The 17,722-nt window shown below is 49.2% G+C and overlaps 1 protein-coding gene across 11 annotated transcripts in view; it reads right to left on the bottom strand.

Annotated features, from left to right (window-relative positions):
* The window catches only part of PIGQ (phosphatidylinositol glycan anchor biosynthesis class Q), a 38,288-nt gene that overhangs the window by 8,299 nt on the left and 12,267 nt on the right, over positions 1 to 17,722 (bottom strand). For all 11 annotated transcript variants that reach the window (XM_074553104.1, XM_074553103.1, XM_074553098.1 and 8 more), the window contains exons 5-10: positions 12,046 to 12,172; positions 10,775 to 10,928; positions 8,096 to 8,207; positions 5,109 to 5,189; positions 4,044 to 4,158; positions 8 to 69 (exon numbers count right to left, since the gene is read on the bottom strand). In XM_074553104.1, coding sequence (XP_074409205.1) covers positions 8 to 69; positions 4,044 to 4,158; positions 5,109 to 5,189; positions 8,096 to 8,207; positions 10,775 to 10,928; positions 12,046 to 12,172 — 651 coding nt within the window. The remainder of the gene's footprint in view (positions 1 to 7; positions 70 to 4,043; positions 4,159 to 5,108; positions 5,190 to 8,095; positions 8,208 to 10,774; positions 10,929 to 12,045; positions 12,173 to 17,722) is intronic.

The raw sequence follows: 17,722 nt of genomic DNA, 5'->3' as shown, positions 1-17,722 counted from the left end.
CCCTTACCTGCATCAGGAGACGCAGAGGTTTTCCATCCTGCTGCTCAAGGACTCTGAACTTCACTCCAGCTGCAAAGACACAAAACAAGGAAAGCAAACCCATGGGGGGATTGTTGGGGTGTCCTGTGCAGGGCCAGGAGTTGGACTCAATCACCCCTGTGGTCCTTTCCCAGTCAGGATATTCCATGGTTCAATGCCTGGAGCACAGAGCATGGATTTGCTGCCCAGTGCTGTTGGGTGACCACTGATTCCTAGAAACTGTCTTCAACCTTTCTGGATTTGGGAACATTCCCCATTTTCAACAGGAAGCATGGATGTCTCTACAATTCTTTAAGCTTAATGTCACAGCTCCATTAAAAGTAACCCCTCCCACCTCCAGCTTGAAAACTCAGTCCTAGGGCAAGCACAAAGCCTAGAAATGAGCCAGCCAGACCTGAGGATGACAGAGGGACTGGAAAAACCTTCCACTTTCCCCAAACTTCCTCAGAATGGGAACTCCATGTTAGCAGCAGGCAGAGAGCCTGGCTTTAATTTGTGCTCATGTGGACAGTGCAAATCTGTCCCTGGTTCAGGCTGAGGGAGGGAAGTGGCTGACCTGGAGGCACTGAAACATTTCAAAGCAATCCCTGCCCATTAATCCCAGCATCCACATGTTTTTAAGAGGCTAACCCCATCCAACCTGCCACTTTCCTATTTTCTCTTGGATTTGCCTCATTGCCGATACTGTAAAGATAAATAGGAAAGATTTTGGATTCCAAGGGTGACACAGTGCACACACAGATTTAATACAATGTTTCAAAGGTAACAGCTTGGACCAGAGAGGCATTTTTTTTACAGAGATGTCAAATAACTTCACAGAAATAAAATCACCAATCCATCTCTGCAAACCTGTTCCAGCCAAGCATGCCCTGTTGTTCTTTCCTGCAGGTAAGAAGATGAGCCAAGACTAAGGCACAGATCAAACACTGACAGGAGCACAAACAGAATAACTGCTCACCATTGTAAGTGCCATTGCTGCAGTATCTCTATGACTCTTGAACACTGAAAAACCAAAATGTTTTCTCTTTTTCCTAAAGCTTTGAATTAATTAAAATAATACAGTTCACTCCTGGGATAGAATGCTTTTCTCTAGCACACAGCTCTGGTTTAAACTCTCTCCCCAAATCATAAAACTTTTTCTGTCCAGGACAGGAGGGATTTATCTGCATTTTGCTGGATTATATTGATAGAGGGGCTTCCCCAGTGGCTTGAAATAGATGTTTGAGTACCCTGGGCTTCTACAAGCAAATGTGCTGGATGACCAAAGAGCTCAGTGTGATTCACAGAGCTTTGGCTGTGAGGAAGTGTCTAAGCCATTCCAGGAACTACTTTTCTGGCAAAGTTTGTCAGAGAGAGACAGAAACGAGCAGGCACTGAAGGTTCAGATATGTGCTTGGGCACTCTGGAGTCTGACCCCAGAACAGTAATCCATTACCCCAGCAAATGCTGCTTCTCTAGGTCCTGGCCACACAGCTTCCTTCTCAAGATACAAGCCAACACTTTCTTAGTTAGATAATTTAATTGCTTAAGAGTCTTAAACTTCTAAGAAAACACGAGCACAAAAAGGCAATAAATTCATTTTAGAATGACCTGCAGGTGACTGCAGAGCTCAGGACTCTGAGCAGTTCCCTCCTCACAGGAAGAGGGGAAGGCTCAGGCTCCTGCAGATCACTCCAGCACAGAACCTGAACTATTCCCTGACTTCCAGCCAGCTCCAGAGCTCAGGGCTCTGCTTTTCCTGTACAAAGGCACCAGCAATGGCACAGGAGAGCTCAGGACATGAATCTATTTGCTTTGTTTCACATGGCACCACACTCAAGTGAGGGTTTGTAATCCAGCAATTGTGGCAGGTCCTACAGGACTGTGACAAAACCTGTCCCAACAATTCCAGTGTGAATGTTGGGAAAGGGAAGTACAGGAAAAACGAGCTGGCCTGCTCACAATCAAACAATGCTGGTAACCTGTGTGTGGGCACTCTGAGAGCCCTGAAACCCCTGCTGTTCCTTTCTTCATGCTGTGAATCCCCATCCCAACCAAGCTGGCACCACTTGAGCTGGCACTGGGTGCACAGAGGACATCAGATGTGATCTAGATAAGAAAGGCTTTTGGAAGTCATACATATTTCATTTTGGATGCACAGAAAGAAAATAATGCATTTAGTTTCTGTGTGTGGATGGATCATTCACCTACCCCTGGCCTGGCCTTCATCAGTGAAGTATTTTGTCAATTGTCACTGAATCAAAGAACTTGGAAGCCACAAGCCACAATGAACTCAACCCCCTTTCCACCAGCAAAAAATCATCCATTCATGTTGGTAGGACCATGTTGATGGTGCCTGTAAAATCAGCTGCCCTAACACCTGCCAGAGGATGTCTTCTCCAGGTTCTGAGTCTGACAAGGGAGGCAGCACCTCAGCAGTGAGCACACCATGTGATGTGTACTCTCTCAAGTGCCTTGAGTTGGATTCAACTGCTCCATCTGTTCCTGTTGCCATGCCACAGCTTTGTGCTGGGGCAGGGACACAGGCTGCAGAACTGCTCAGAGATGCCTCTTCCTCTCACAGGCAGCAGTGCCAGTTCAGGAACACAGCTGAGAAGTCAATCCCTGCTCAGGTGGGGGCTTGTTTCCTGCACCACAGACCTGGCTGGACAGGAATGAGGAGCAGTAACCTGTGGCCTTACATAACCTAAAGGAATTCATGGTGTGAAACCTCTCAGTGGCACCAGGATTTCCTCCTGCCCTACATCCTGCCCATTACTGGGTCAGGTTTCTTCAGCAGCATCTCCTGTTCCCCAAAGACAGCCCTGAAGGGTTTAAGAGGTTTCTGCCAGGAAATTCACAGGAACCTGCTGAAGGCTCCCATGGAAAAGCACCAGAGTTGGTAACAGAGCTCAGCTCTACCTTCCCAAAGCTGAGCCTGGCAGTGCTCCAGCAGACAAAGCTGCTGAGGTTGCCTCGAGCTTCCTCTGCCTTTGATGACTGGCCTTGGTTTACTGATGATCAAGCTCTTTCTTCTATGCTAAATTCCTGCTGCATGCTCTTTAAAAGGATGGGAGATAATAATTTAGATGTGCTTGACTGTAACTAGATCAACCATAGCTGTGGACAGTCAAAGGCATTCCAAAATGAGTCCTTACTCTGGTGCCAGCCCTGGTTTATGGTTATCCAAAGTGAAAAAACAATGACTGGTTTCAAAATGGTGACAGATTAGTCTCAAAAAGGGAATGATTATCTGAACTCTGCCCAGAGCTTTGAAATTCATCCAAACACCAGGGCTTCAGCCAGTCAAAGTCAGCATAGAACTGAAAGAGCTCCATTGATTTGCAACCACTGCAGATCCAACCCTTTGGAACAGCTGATATTCCAAGTATTTTTGTGATCTGGCTTGTTTCAGAGGCCAAACACCCAAAGTTATGAGCTTGTTTTACAGAACTATGGAATATCCTGATTTGGAAAGGACAAGGATCATCCAGCCCAGCCCCTGGCCCGGCACAGACACCCCAACAATCCCACCCTGAGCCTGAGGGCAGTGCCCAAGCTCTCCTGGAGCTCTGGCAGCCCCGGGGCTGTGCCCATTCCCTGGGGAGCCTGGGCAGTGCCAGCACCCTCTGGGGGAAGAGCCTTTCCTGAGATCCAACCTAAACCTGCCCTGGCACAGCTCCATGCCATGTTTGACTCACAGAAGTTTTACCTGACCTGGTAGTCTGGAACTGCAATAAAATATGTCCCTGTTTATACGGTGCTTGTTTGGATGCAATTTTTAGTGGCCAAGGACTTTCTAAAGGTGCTCCTGATTCTGCTTCAGGTTCAGATTTCTTTCCATTGACATCCTCATCCTGCTCCTTGCAGGAACTGGTTCACAGCAGGGACACCTGCACAACTCAAGCCTTGGGTTCTTCCCTACCCCCACTGCATCCTCAATTCAGGAGTGAGGCAGTGCACCAAAATCAAGCACATAATGCAAAATGCTTGAAGTGCTGCAGGGGCAGGGCTGAGGGACTCACCTGCGAGCCTGTAGGATCTGCAGAGGCGAAGGATGAGGGAATAAAGAGGCAGGGAGTCAATCAGGTCCACCAGCAAGTGTATGAGGCCCTGCACAATCACCACCAGCAAGCGGAGCTGCAAAAACCAGTTTGACAGAACATCTCAGGAAACAGGAGATTAAACACTGGTAAATTCCTGAGCTGAGCCTGGATCTAACACTGCTGTGTGCTAAGCTGAGGCCTCCCAAAGTGGGTGTGATGGCTGGAAGTGCTGAGCACCCAGACCCTGTGTGAGGGCCCCCACCAGTCTGGGTTTAAGGGGTAACTGGAATGATGCTCCTACAGCTGGAGAAGCTGTGACCAGCAAGGACATGAGAACTATTCCACTTTCAACAGCCACAGTTGGAAAGGAAGCCCAAATTCTCCCACTTTGAGTCAATTCCATCACTGTGTACCAGTGAATGTAAATTTTCCTCTCTCCAACAGTGAGCTGCAACCGCTCATTTCAGCCTGGAGAAACCCCACGTAGAGCTTAAGCAAGGCAGAAATGAACTTCCTGCTCTGTGTTTTCTGCCCCTGCATAAAGCACCTCCTTTTGTCACAATGCTTATTTTCTGCTGCCAAGCTCATCTGAAAAGAGAGGGCTCAAAAAAGATGCTGAAAGCATGTGATGGCCACTGTCTGTGGAAAATTTGGCTCTGGGCAGACTGTGGAGAGGACTGGTCATGTTGGGAGAAGGAAAAAAATAAAGAAGTTCAAACCTCTGAGGAAAACTTGGCTGAAAACATTTAATACAGCAAGTTAATTCCCTGGAAAAAAAGTTCTGGATCAGACTAGAGAGGCCATCACCACAGATGTGGACAGAAACATCAACTTCTGAGAGAAAGTAAAGAGAACAGTTTGTCTTGTGGACAGGATTTGCTGGGAATGTCCTTTGGAAAAATAAAAACATGAGCTGATGTGAGAGAATCCTTCCTAAGACATCCACATTTTTATTTTCTTTATGGATGACCATAAATGTCTAGGAAACCATTTTTTACTACCTCAGAAGAGAGTGTTTGACTTATTTAAAGGGTTAAATCTTACCAGGGTAAACACCAAGTAATACAGTGCAGTCGTAGGCAGAAGGAACAGCAGGATTGTGAACAGCAAAGTGCCAATAAATAACTAGGGAAAAAGGAAACACAATCATGAGCAGAGCAATGGTAAAATAAAATACATTACAAATAAAATACAGGAGACTCTGAGGCAATAGAAGTTTGCAGGACTTCTCAATGTGTTTTTATCTTGCCTATGTGAATAATGCTGTTACCTTAGATATTTTCAGTATTTCTCCTCTCACTGGACCTTCTTCAACACTCCTTATTATGGGAGTACATTTGGAAAGATAAAAGCTGGATCTTGACAGCACTTTTCCTTTACAGACAACATTCAAGATTTCCCATTTCAGGCCAGCTTCCTTAGGAAACTAGACTTAAGTGATCTTGCAATTTTTCCACTCTCTATCCCCAAAGGTTTTAGAGCCACTGACCAGATTTTACCAGAGAAATATGGAAAATAACAAAGAAGTGGTAATTTGAATGGGAATTCTGGAAAGAACTGAGAAGTACTTTTGTTCCTCCTTGTTTTAGCAGTGCAGGCACCTGGTGCAAACCTGACAGAATTATTTGTGATAAACATTCCCAGCAGCAACTGGCTGAGCTTCCAGCCACAGGAATTCTGCTTCTTGCTCAGTGGGAAGGTGGGAGAGAAGCTGGAGTCAGGGAGCAATATTTAGAGGATGCAGGAGAAAAATCCCTAAGGAAGGAGGTGTCATTAGCTCCACTGCCCACAGAAAAAGTTATTTTTATTCTGGGCCAGCGTAGGTTGGCGTAGGTCTAAATAATTCCAAGTGGGAGAATTCAGATTTATACCAAACAGGAACCTGACTCTTCTATTTCCAGTCACCACTTCCAGATCAGAGAGGCCACAGGAGCACAGGGCACTGCAACCTCTGCAAAAAGGGACCACGGCTGCAGGATGTCATGAAAGAAAACAACCCAGCAGCCACAGCACAGAGGTGGATCAGCATCACAGCTTTAGGGATGTAACCAGGAATAAATCACAACCCAATCCATTCTCCTCACAGCAGTTGTTTCTCCCTTCTCCTATCACTCCACTGCAGTTTAAACCTCCAAGAGTCTTTTAAGGTCTGCTTTGAATGTCTCTTCCTACCCGGCCAGCGACACAATTCCCTCTGGTCTCCAGAGCAGCAGGATGAAGCCTCAAGTGCCAAACCAATTCTCCTCAAAGTACACAGGGAGGAGATGATGCAAACCTGGCACAGAGGCTTTTAATCACCAAAGAAACAGAAAACCAGCTCTCAGCTGTGGTGCAAGAAGCTCAAGGTTATCTGTTGTAATAGAGAGAGGCGCTGACCCTGCAAGTTTCCAAATATTATTGTAGTATTTCAGTTATGTTTGCAGCTGCTGGCCTGCAGCAGTTCAGGCTCTGTTGGACTTTTGCATGGCATTTCAGAAATTAAAAAGAGCTTACAGCACTTCACAAAGAACTGCCTCTGCCTGAGCGAGAGTGTGTGGGCCAGGCTCCAGCACAACGTGAATGAAACGGGGCCTTTTAATAGAAACGCTGCCACGGCTGTTACTGTGGCAACACTGCTGGGCACCGCATTTCCCACTGCCTCCAGCCCTCCCCCACTGCCACTGCAGGCTCAGAGCTCCGCATCTGCAGCACCCAGCACAGCTCAGCCTGCAGGGCGGGGATGGGATGGGATGGGATGGGATGGGATGGGATGGGATGGATGGGATGGGATGGATGGGGTGGGATGGGATGGGATGGGATGGGATGGGATGGGATGGGATGGGATGGGATGGAATGGGATGGGATGGGATGGGATGGGATGGGATGGGATGGGTGGGATGGATGGGATGGGATGGGATGGGATGGGATGGGATGGGATGGGATGGATGGGATGGGATGGATGGGATGGGATGGGATGGGTGGGATGGGATGAGATGGATGGGATGGATGGGATGGGTGGGATGGGATGGGGTGGGGTGGGTGGGATGGGAAGGGATGGGGTGGGATGGGATGGATGGGATGGGATGGGATGGGATGGGATGGGTGGGATGGGATGGGATGGGATGGGGTGGGATGGGATGGATGGGATGGGATGGATGGGATGGGTGGGATGGGATGGGATGGACGGGATGGGGTGGGGTGGGGTGAGGTGGGATGGGATGGGATAGGATGGGATGGGATGGATGGGATGGATGGGATGGATGGGATGGGATGGGTTGGGTTGGGATGGATGGGATGGGATGGATGGGATGGGGTGGGATGGGATGGGATGGGATGGGATGGATGGGATGGGATGGGATGGGATGGGATGGGATGGGATGGGATGGATGGGATGGGATGGGATGGGATGGGATGGGATGGGATGGGATGGGATGGGATGGGATGGGATGGGATGGGATGGATGGGATGGGGTGGGATGGGATGGGATGGGATGGGATGGGATGGGATGGGATGGGATGGGATGGGATGGGATGGATGGGATGGGGTGGGATGGGATGGGATGGGATGGGATGGGATGGATGGGATGGGGTGGGATGGGATGGGATGGGATGGGATGGGATGGGATGGGATGGATGGGTTGGGATGGATGGGATGGGATGGGATGGGATGGGATGGGATGGGATGGGATGGGATGGGATGCTGGAGAGCAGGGATAGAGTGCAGGGTAGGGAAGGGGTGCAGGGCAGGGAAGAGGCACGGCAGGGAAGGGGAGGGGTGCAGGAAATGGATGTGGTATAGGGAAGGGAAGAACTGCTGCAGGTAAGGAAGGGGTGTTGGAGGGCAGGAAGGAGTCCATGGCAATGAAGGGGTGCTGCAGGCAGTCAAGGAGTGCTGTAAGGCTGCAGAAGAACCGTGGGCTCAGAGCGTTGGGGCATGTCCTTGTTCTGGGCACCACAAAGGCTCCTGTGTCTGTGTCCCAGTGTCAGTCAGAGCAGGAGGGAGGGCATCACCGAGGGCAGTGCCCTGGGCTGTCCCCAGGGCTGTGGCACTACCTGGTCCAGGTCGTAGGAGCAGGAATCCACCCGCTGCCGCAGCACGTTCCACTTCTTGCCCCGGAACAGGCGCCACAGAGAGGACAGGCCGTAGATCTTGAGGCAGTAGAGCCTGAGCAAAGAGAACACTCTGCAGCACAGCTGGCAGCTCCCAGCTCCAGCAGCACCCAGCTGTCACCAGCACAGCCCCACGCCCACTCACCCACCTGCAGAGCCAGGGGGGCAAAAGGAATACTCTGGGAATGCTGCAGATAAACCCTCATGGCTCAGTCAAGCCTGTCTGGGCTGCTCCCTGGCACGGGGCTGCTGCAGCCAGCTCTGGGCCACTGCAGGGCAATGGCCAGGCCATGGAGCTGCAGCAAGCACCAGCCTCATGGCAACTCCTTCCCTGCAGCAAAAGGGTGCTGAGGCCCTGGCACAGGGTGCCCACAGAAGCTGTGGCTGCCCCTGGACCCCCAGAAGTGGCCAAGACCAGGATGGATGGGACTTGGAGCAGCTGGGGTAGTGGAAGGTGTCCCTGCCATGGCAGAAGATGAGCTTTAAGGCCCCTTCCCACCCAAACCATTCCATGATTCTCTGAGAAGAACCAGCAATCCTATTTCCCCAAGGTCACCTGTGTCTCCCCAGTTCAGATCTGTCCCTTCCCCTGCCTTCAGACCCTTCCAGACAGGGCTGGCCAAGGTGATGCCCCCACACCTGAGTCAATGCAATGCAATTGTGCCTCTGCAGCAGAGACACCAGGGAGAGGAGTGGAGCCCCTGAAGCTTTCCCAGTAGTCCACAGCTCTAAAAATCCTTAAGGGTGGGAAGAGACCAGTGAAATGCTTGGTGGCCCCCAGTGCATCCCTTCCTTGGGATTTCAGAACTTGTGCTATGAGACTTGGAGCTACTTCCCTCACAGAAAATGACAACTGTGAGGGACACTTGGGGTGACAAGGGGTGGGAAACAGACACCTCTTTATGGAGTAACAGCAAGGAAGAAAGAGCCCTTGGGATGGAGAGGAGGCACAAAGTGCCCTGGGCAGCAGTGCCAGCACACAGGGAGGTAAAGAAAGGGTACATGGTCAATGTGTGGGGCAGAAGGGAGTCTGAGAAAGCCTGAGCCACAAAAGCCAGACTGGCAAACCAGGCTAGCTAAGGTGTGAAGGCTGCTCAGATTTCACAGCAGCAATGAGAAAGCAGAGGTAAGGAGTCTCATCCAAGAGAAGAATCTGGTTTGAGGAACACCAAGTGCTTCAAGGAATTGGCATGGTGCCTCCAGACGGGCAGGCACAGCTTGGTGCACTAATCCCTAGGCAGGAGGGAGCCCAGCACAGCTCCTCCAGGCTCTGGCACACACCTGCCCATGGCTCTAAGGCCAGGCTCTCCCTGCACCCCTGACATGACACCCAGGGGTGCTGCTGCAGTGGCACCTGCCCCACCTGCCCTCTGCCTGCACACACATGCCTGCCCTCGTTTCACTCTGTGTTTGCTGCACAAGGGGATCTCAGGCTTCACCAGCACCTGAACCAGCAAATCCTTCCTCCTGCCAGCTGCAGGAGTTCAAGGGGCTGTGCTGGCTGTGGGTGACTGCTGACTCTTCCTGGCTGTCCATGGGGACAGCACACAGCTGTACACTCTGTACTTCTGACAAACACAAGACAGGCTGGCTCCTTGCAGCTCCAGGGAAGAGAAATCAGCTGACAAAATGCTTTTCCTACTTCCTACTACCACTCTGCACAACCAGGATGAGCAAGGCCATTCCTCCAAGACCCACACAGAAATTCCAGTGATTAGAGGTGTTGGGAAGAGACCTCCCACTCCTGACATTACTGATTCTGGGTGTAAGACCTGTGCTCACAACAGACCTGGCTAATAAATCAGGTCTCAATATTTCCAACCATTCCCTAAACTACCCATATCTAAAGATTTACTATTTCTTGTCCTTGTTTCCTATGTAAAGTCTGAGGAGGGACAATGGCCATTCTGTACTATATAAGGCAAAAGGTCCTTTATCTCTTCTATCCATCCCATCTCCCTGGCAAGCACATCCTGTGGCCTGTGGGACTCCTTGGTGCAGCACAAGTAAGAGGAGAGCAGGAACAGAGCACAGTGATGGGCACCTCTTGCACAGGAAGCTCTAGATGTGCCCCAAAGCCCCTTGCACTCCCCCTGCTCATTCAGAGCCTCTGCCCAGCTCTCGGGCCATGGGACCCTCCAGACAATGACACCAGGATAGTGTCACAGACCCCCTGGAACCCCAAACCTGCCACCTGTGCCCCACAGTGCAGGCAAGGACCTCTGAAGCAGGGCAGACAGGGATTTTGGGGCTCCTCCTAAACTGCAGGGGTTCCCCTCTGCTCCTCCTCTTCTCCAGTTCCCCTCCAAATCTCTAGCAAGGTGAAATGGAGGAGAGCACTATGAGCTGGCTCAAAGGGATGGGGTGAGCTGCTTTCTTGTCCTCTGCCTGCCATGCAGTTTCATTTTCTAGGTCACTACCACAACAGATAAATATCTAAATGGAGGAGAAATGAAACATGGCTTGCTTGCACTGCTGTGCCCATCACTTCTACAGGCTTAAAAAAGACTTCAAGAAATTACTGTGAGTTAAAAAGTGAATTCAGGAGAACTACACCAGGACTGAATGCTCCACACAGCCTGAGGGGTTCCCAAACACAGCCCAGGGAGGGAGGGGACTCACCTGGCCCCGTAGACATAGAAGCAGTAGATGTGGAAGGTGAGGAGCGCGATGATGTCGGACAGGATGCAGAGAGCCACGGTCAGCCCCAGGCAGGCCGACAGCCCCACGTACCACAGGATCATCTCAATGAACGGGGACAGCAGGTGGATGTAGCCTGGTGGACATGGCACAGGGTCAGTGTTTGACTGGGTCATCTCCCTCCTGGCCCCTCAAAAGGCTGATTCCCCTCGCCCTAGAACGCTGCTCCAGAAATCAGAGCCATGACAACATGGAAGGGCAGCTGGAAAACTCCTTTAGATGCCATCTTCTCTTTAGGAGGGCCAACAAAAACTCTCCTGCCCAAGTTTCTGCCCACTGGGAGGATGGGGAGGAGTGTGCACAGCTTGAACACAGCAGTCACCATTCTCCACATGGGATTTTATGGAATTAGCATGGCATGGTTTGGGTTGCAAGGCACCTTAAAGATAATTTAGTGCCACCCCATGCCATGGGCATGGACACCTTGCACCAGACCAGGTTGTTTCAATCCCTACCCAATCTGGGATGTAACATTTGATTTCCTACATTTGTGTCCAGGTTCTTCAGTACATTTTTAACTGCACACATCAACCTTTACTGCAACCATCCCTGTTTTTCTGCTCTTCCCACAAAAGCCACCTCATATGGCTTTTGTAAAATAAAGCAGTATGGACAAACAGTCTCTTTCATCACCAAAGTGAGGCAAAGTCACAGAAACAAGACCATACTTGACTGGTGAGCAAAGCAAATCAGTAAAATAACTGTGGAGTTCATGTCCATCATGCCTGTACTCCTCCATCAAGGCTAACAAGAGTGTTTCATTTCAAGGAAGAAACTATATAAGAAATAATAAAATTGCACTAAGCTGAAGTTTGAGATAGCACAGGGCTGGCATTTGCAGGCTTGCACATTTCTCATCCCTATCCCAAGAGCTGCCTCTCACATGGCAAAGAGCATAAAACCCTCACAGCAGTGCCTTCCCTTGGACACTCACCACCAGTGACACCAAGGAACTGAGCCCCAGCAGCAGCCACACTTCTTGCAGAGCATCAATACCAGCACTTTATTTAATATGCATGAATTCCTTGTGTGGGAATCCAACTTTGGCTTCAGTTCCCACAGCAGGAAGACTCCCAGACAAGTCTGTACTTGCAGAAGTGCATTTTGATTCATTACTCACCTCTAGGCAAACATTAAACACTCAGAGGGAAGAGATGAAAAGGGAGGCTGGGAAGTTAAACAATTTCACTTACTGATCCACAGATGGATGTGATAAAGGAAGAAGCGGCCCAAGACTTGATCCAAGGCTCGGTTCATTTTCAGTCCAGCTGGGGCTCCCATCAGCCACTGGAGCAGGTCCTGCAGCTCTTCAGCCACGTGCTGCAAGCACAAGGAAGCCAGGCCATGGAGAGAACAGACTCACACTGAACAGGGCCAGTGCACTCTAACTGCTGCCCCCTCAAGTATTCCGCCACATTCAAACCAACGTGAAAAAATCCAAACAGCTGCTTTACAGACAGCTACCTAAATCAGAAATGCACTTTTATTAACTCCTTACTGAATCAAACACAGCAGCTGAGAGGAACCTGAATTGCTTCAGTGGTCTCTGTGCTGGGACCATGGAACTATGTCACCTCTGGCCACCTCTGGAAGGCTTGCACAGTGGGATTTCTTGGGGTAATGAGGGTTCTGGACATGGATGGCAAATGCTGGTGCACAAATCCACTTCTGGGGACAGTCAGGTGAGAATCAGAGCTGAGTTTGGGGAAGGCTGTTAGGATTTTTATAGGGGGGAAGATGGCAGTGCACTAATAGGCAAAAGAGAGTTAATTTTTATAAACAATCTGTGTCTGTTTAGAGCAGGGTAGAAAACACAATTACATAAATGTATTTCATGCACACGCTCTCTTGATACTTTGTGGTGTCCTAGACAATATCCCTGATCTTGCCTATCACACTCTGCAGCCTTCATGGGTACTCATGGCATCCTAGCAACAAAGCAGCCTTGGAATCACTGAGGAAAAACATGAATGGAGGTGCTCCCCACATCACTGAATCAGAAAATCATTGTGGTTGGAAAAGCCCTCTAACATCAAGTCCTATGAACCTTAAACTGCCAGGTGCAGCCCTAACTGACATCCCCAAGTGCCACAGCCACATGGCATTTGAACACTTCCAGGGACTCCACCACTGTCCTGGGCAGCCTGTGACAGTGCCTGACCACCCTCTTCATAAAGGAATTTTCCCAATATCCAACTTAAACCTCCCCTGATGCAACCTGAAGCTGTTTCCTCTTGTCCTGTCCCTTGTTCCCTGGCTGTCCCCTCCTGTCAGGAGCTGTGCAGAGCCACAAGGTCCCCCCTGAGCCTCCTTTTCTCCAGGCTGAGCCCCTTCCCAGCTCCCTCAGCCCCTCCTGGTGCTCCTGACCCTTCCCAGCTCTGTTCCCTTCCCTGGACCTGCTCCAGGCCCATGTGCTGTCACTTCACTGCTGCAGAAAAAAACAAACCCCAGCTCTGGGCTTGTTCTTCCCTACCTCAAATGTGCGTTCCAGACTCTTCACTGAGGGCTGTTATTCACTTTTTCTGGTGATTTCAGCCCAGGCTGGTGTTATTTATTGGTTTTATCTCTCCACTCCACTACTCCACACTCCCCTTGCAGCTGGGTGATTTTTCTCCTCAGAACTTCACACCTGCCCTGTTTCCCTGAGCTGAAGCCATTGCTGAGCACCAGTTACCAAGCTGTGAGCTGAGGGAGCTGATAACCTTCAGCAAGCAGGTGGGGAAAACATCTGGGAGAAGTGACCTCTTACACTGTCCCACATGGACAGAGATTGTGAGGAAAAGCCCCCTTTCTCCAAAAATCCCACTTACAGCCCACACAAGTGAAGGGCACTGAGAACTACCCACGTGCAGAACCACCAAGCCACACTCCCCAAAGCTCATGCACTGTAGCCTACTTTCCTTATCATTCACGTGTATCACTTCCCTATGGAAAAAAATATTTCCAAGGAGTGGTTCCATTTTCTTTATTAACCAACAGATGCTGGCAAAATGAGTTTGTAAACATTTACTTTTAATGCAGCGGCAAAATTAATGGCTCCATTTCCAACTTCTCCAAAAGGCTTGTCTTTCTATTCCCTTCCTTTTCCATCTGTCTCACTGCAAGCCAGGACTGATTGGATCCCATGGAGCTCACCTCTGTGGCTGAGAAGCGTTTGCTGCTTTATAAATAGACTGGTTTTAATATTTAAAGTGTTGGATTGGTAACTTAGAAAAAGCATTTGGGGATTTTAATGAAATATTTAAATGCTTGAAAGCAGTCCTTGGGCAAGGCTGAGTTTTAGCAGGGAGTATTTCTGGAGGCTGCCAGTCCCAGAGGTGCTGCTAAAGCCTGGCAGGGGCACGTAGCCCTGGGAAGGTGCCCTACATTGCTGGTATTGAGCTGGGCAAAACAGGAGTCCTGCAGCATAACCTTGCAGGTTGTTTTCCAGACAGATATTTTAGGACTGATCAATAGCAAGCAGAATGAGGAAAGGTGACGGTGAGTCCGATTCTCCTCCTGCAGTCATGAATACTGAATGTGGGCATATTAATAAATCAGATACAGTGGTTTGGAAGTGTTTCATAACAGGGTACTGGGACATGACCAAACTGGAGACAGACTGGTGCTAACCAGGGTTAGATGAGCTCACTGTGGAAATATTCTCTTTCCTGTCATGCTCTTCTTCCTAGTTTCCATGTGCAGAGGTAAATGCTGATGTGACATGGCTGGAGAAGGACACACAGGGCACTGTGATGCTCCAGGAAACAGAGCTGGGGAAGGGGCTGGAGCACCAGGAGGGGCTGAGGGAGCTGGGAAGGGGCTCAGCCTGGAGCAAAGGAGGCTCAGGGGGGCCCTTGTGGCTCTGCACAGCTCCTGACAGGAGGGGACAGCCAGGGGGTCAGGCTCTGCTCCCAGGGAACAGGGACAGGACAAGGGGAAATGGCCTCAAGTTGCACTAGCAGAGGTTTACATTGGATATTGAGAAATTTTCTTCACTGAAAGGGTGGTCAGGCACTGGCAGAGCTGCCTGGGGCAGTGGTGGAGTCCCCATCCCTGGGGGCCCTTGTGGCCAGGGGTTAGGGTGAACACAGGGGTGCTGGGCTGATGGTTGGACTTGGTGATCCTAAAGGTCTTTTCCAGCTTTAAAGGTTCCATCTGGTGCAAGTCAGAGCATGCAGAGGCAAAGCTGTCCCTGTCAGACACACCTGCCCTGTGTCTGTGGCAGGTGGTTGGGGCTCTAAGATACACTACTTTATAAATTAACATCTAAAAATATTTTTCAGGAAGCATCTCTCTGCTGGCTTTGTTTATGGATCAGTGGAACAAGACTGACTAGGAGAATACATCCAATTATCTCCAAGCCCCAGAAAAGCTTTTGCAGGCACAATCTATGATAAATATGTAACTGTTTCAAACAGATTGCAACTTAGGAAAAAGAGACATCAGCAAGGATAAAAGAGATAAAGGGGGAAAAAAAGGAGATGGTTTATGAGCAGTTCTGTTTAAAACCAGTGCAAATCTTTGAGTCAGGTATTTCTGAAAGAAGGCTGTCTTGTGGAAGGCAAAAGCAAGGACAACCATTGGGAAGCCTGGTGGGATCAAGAGAAGGAGGAAGGTAGGAGTTGTGAGGGCACCTACAGAGAGAAGATTATTCAAGTTTTCCATTTTTGGATTTGAAAGGCTGCTTCAAAAATCAGTCTTTCCTAACAGCTCCTTGCCAGTTACTCCCTGGGTGTCTCTGAATCACATCTGCCTCACTGAGTGACAAAAGCAGCTTGTTATTACAGCCAGCACAGTACAGCTCACCACGCTGGAAAAGTGGGAGCTGCACTCAGAGATGTCTTGTGCAGCATCAACAATTGCCACCCAAGTGCTGATCTGAGATCCATTTTATCAGAGGATAACAAGGGAGGGCCAGGGAACACAGCTTGAGCTCCTGGCAGCAGGCTGAGCTTGTGACCCTGGCAGTGCTGAGAGTCAAAATCACCCACCTGCACTGCCTTCCTTCCACAGAAATGTTGGCTGGAAAAAACCCAAGCACTGTACCCAGAGCCCACACAGCTGGGATTTTGTCAATGTTAAAATCAATCAATCAAACCAGTAAGGTTATGTGTTATATAAGGGTAGTCTGTCAATATTAAAATCAATAAGGTTAAAGTGAGGTTATGTATATAGACTTATATAGACAATCTTAGAGTTATGTATAGTTATATACATATAGTTATAGTTATAGTTATAGTTATATATATATATATATATATATATATATATATATATATATAGTTATGTATATAGCCTTATTATACATAACAATCTCATTACAGTAGCAACACAGAATATCCTGAGTGGGAAGGGACCCTCAGGGATCATCCAGCCCAGCCCCTGGCCCTGCACAGACACCCCAACAATCCCACCCTGGGCATCCCTGAGAGTGTTGTCCAAGCTCTCCTGGAGCTCTGGCAGCCCCGGGGCTGTGCCCATTCCCTGGGGAGCCTGGGCAGTGCCAGCACCCTCTGGGCAAATGAGATACCCAATGTTGTATTTACCAACAGACACAGAGGTGTAGGGTCAATGCTATCAGCATATCTGGGCACAGCTCACAGCAGAAGAGTGTTAGGGAAGGAGCAGGGGCTCTCTGCACACAGGGAATGCTGAGTTACTGAACTTGGCAGCACACAAGCACTTGAGAAAGCCCAGTGATGGGAATAATGCAGACCAGATGGACACTCAGCAGCAGAGAGGAAACCCACTGCTGAATGGCTGAGGGGAGATTTTGCTGTCATACTGGAAAAGAAGTGGTGCTGGCTTGCACACCACATGCTGAAGTCATTGGTATATTTTGGGATCACTCAGATCTGCATTTTTTAAGGCCTGCATATAATGCATATAAATCAATGCCCAGCAAAGGGAGTAAAAAGACTCCAAATGATTTTATGTCCACAATCTTATATGCCTGAAAGAAGAAACTAAGGCTGGAAAAAAGAAGAGTTGTGAATGGCCTGAACTGATAAGCCAGGAAAAACAGGGAAGAAAGGCACTGAGTGGCTATCAGCCCCCCCAGCCATGCAGGAGTCAGCACTTCCAGGAATGAAAGCAAACAGCTCCTGGTGATAGCCAGGTACCAGAGTGCACACACGGAGGAGGAGACTTGCTGATGACAGCTGTCACTATGAGGCAAAAGTTGAGTGACAGATGAGCTAAATTACTGAAAGAGGAACAAACAAGCAACCCTCACAAGAAAGCCTGTCCAGGACAGGTGCTGGGGTTGGACACACCTTGGGCACAGAGAGTGTCCATCTGCCAAAGACACTGGGCAGATGGAATCCCTCCCAGAGCCACCTGTGCAACCAGGAATGCAGCCAAAGCCACTTCCCTGCAGACAAGTTAAGAAATCAGATTTCTGAGAGCTGGGCACTTCCAGTAATCCCAAAGGGAAAGCTCTAGAGAACTTAAACTTCTCCAGCTGAAATATCTGTAAGGGAAAAGATGTAGGATTAAGGCTTAGAAGAATATTTGCAGTGTACAGCTCAAACACAAGACCAAGTGTCCTGCAACAAATGTGCTTCTCCCTACCCACCAGCACTGCTGAGTAGTGCCTACAGCACACATGCTGTCCTTAAAGGTTTGACTATGAAAGATAAGAAAACCAATAGTCCTGATCCACAGCTATGCTGGACAATCCATACATGCTTTCTGCAAGTCCAGCAAGTACAAGAATGATCAGAGACCTTGCAATAATTAAGGAGTTCAACATGGACCACAAAGACTGTCGTCAAAGGAAATGTGAGGTCTTCCCAGGAAATGCAGCATAAGTAGGAAAAATAAACAATTGCTGGAATTTTCTCATCAAAATCAAATTCTTCTCAACCAAGAAGCTGGAGAAAGAGC

Source organism: Zonotrichia albicollis, chromosome 16 (assembly GCF_047830755.1).
Source record: "Zonotrichia albicollis isolate bZonAlb1 chromosome 16, bZonAlb1.hap1, whole genome shotgun sequence".
NCBI lineage: Eukaryota > Metazoa > Chordata > Aves > Passeriformes > Passerellidae > Zonotrichia > Zonotrichia albicollis.
The sequence above is the reverse complement of the archived record's forward strand: the minus strand, read 5'-3'. Positions and strand labels throughout refer to the sequence as shown.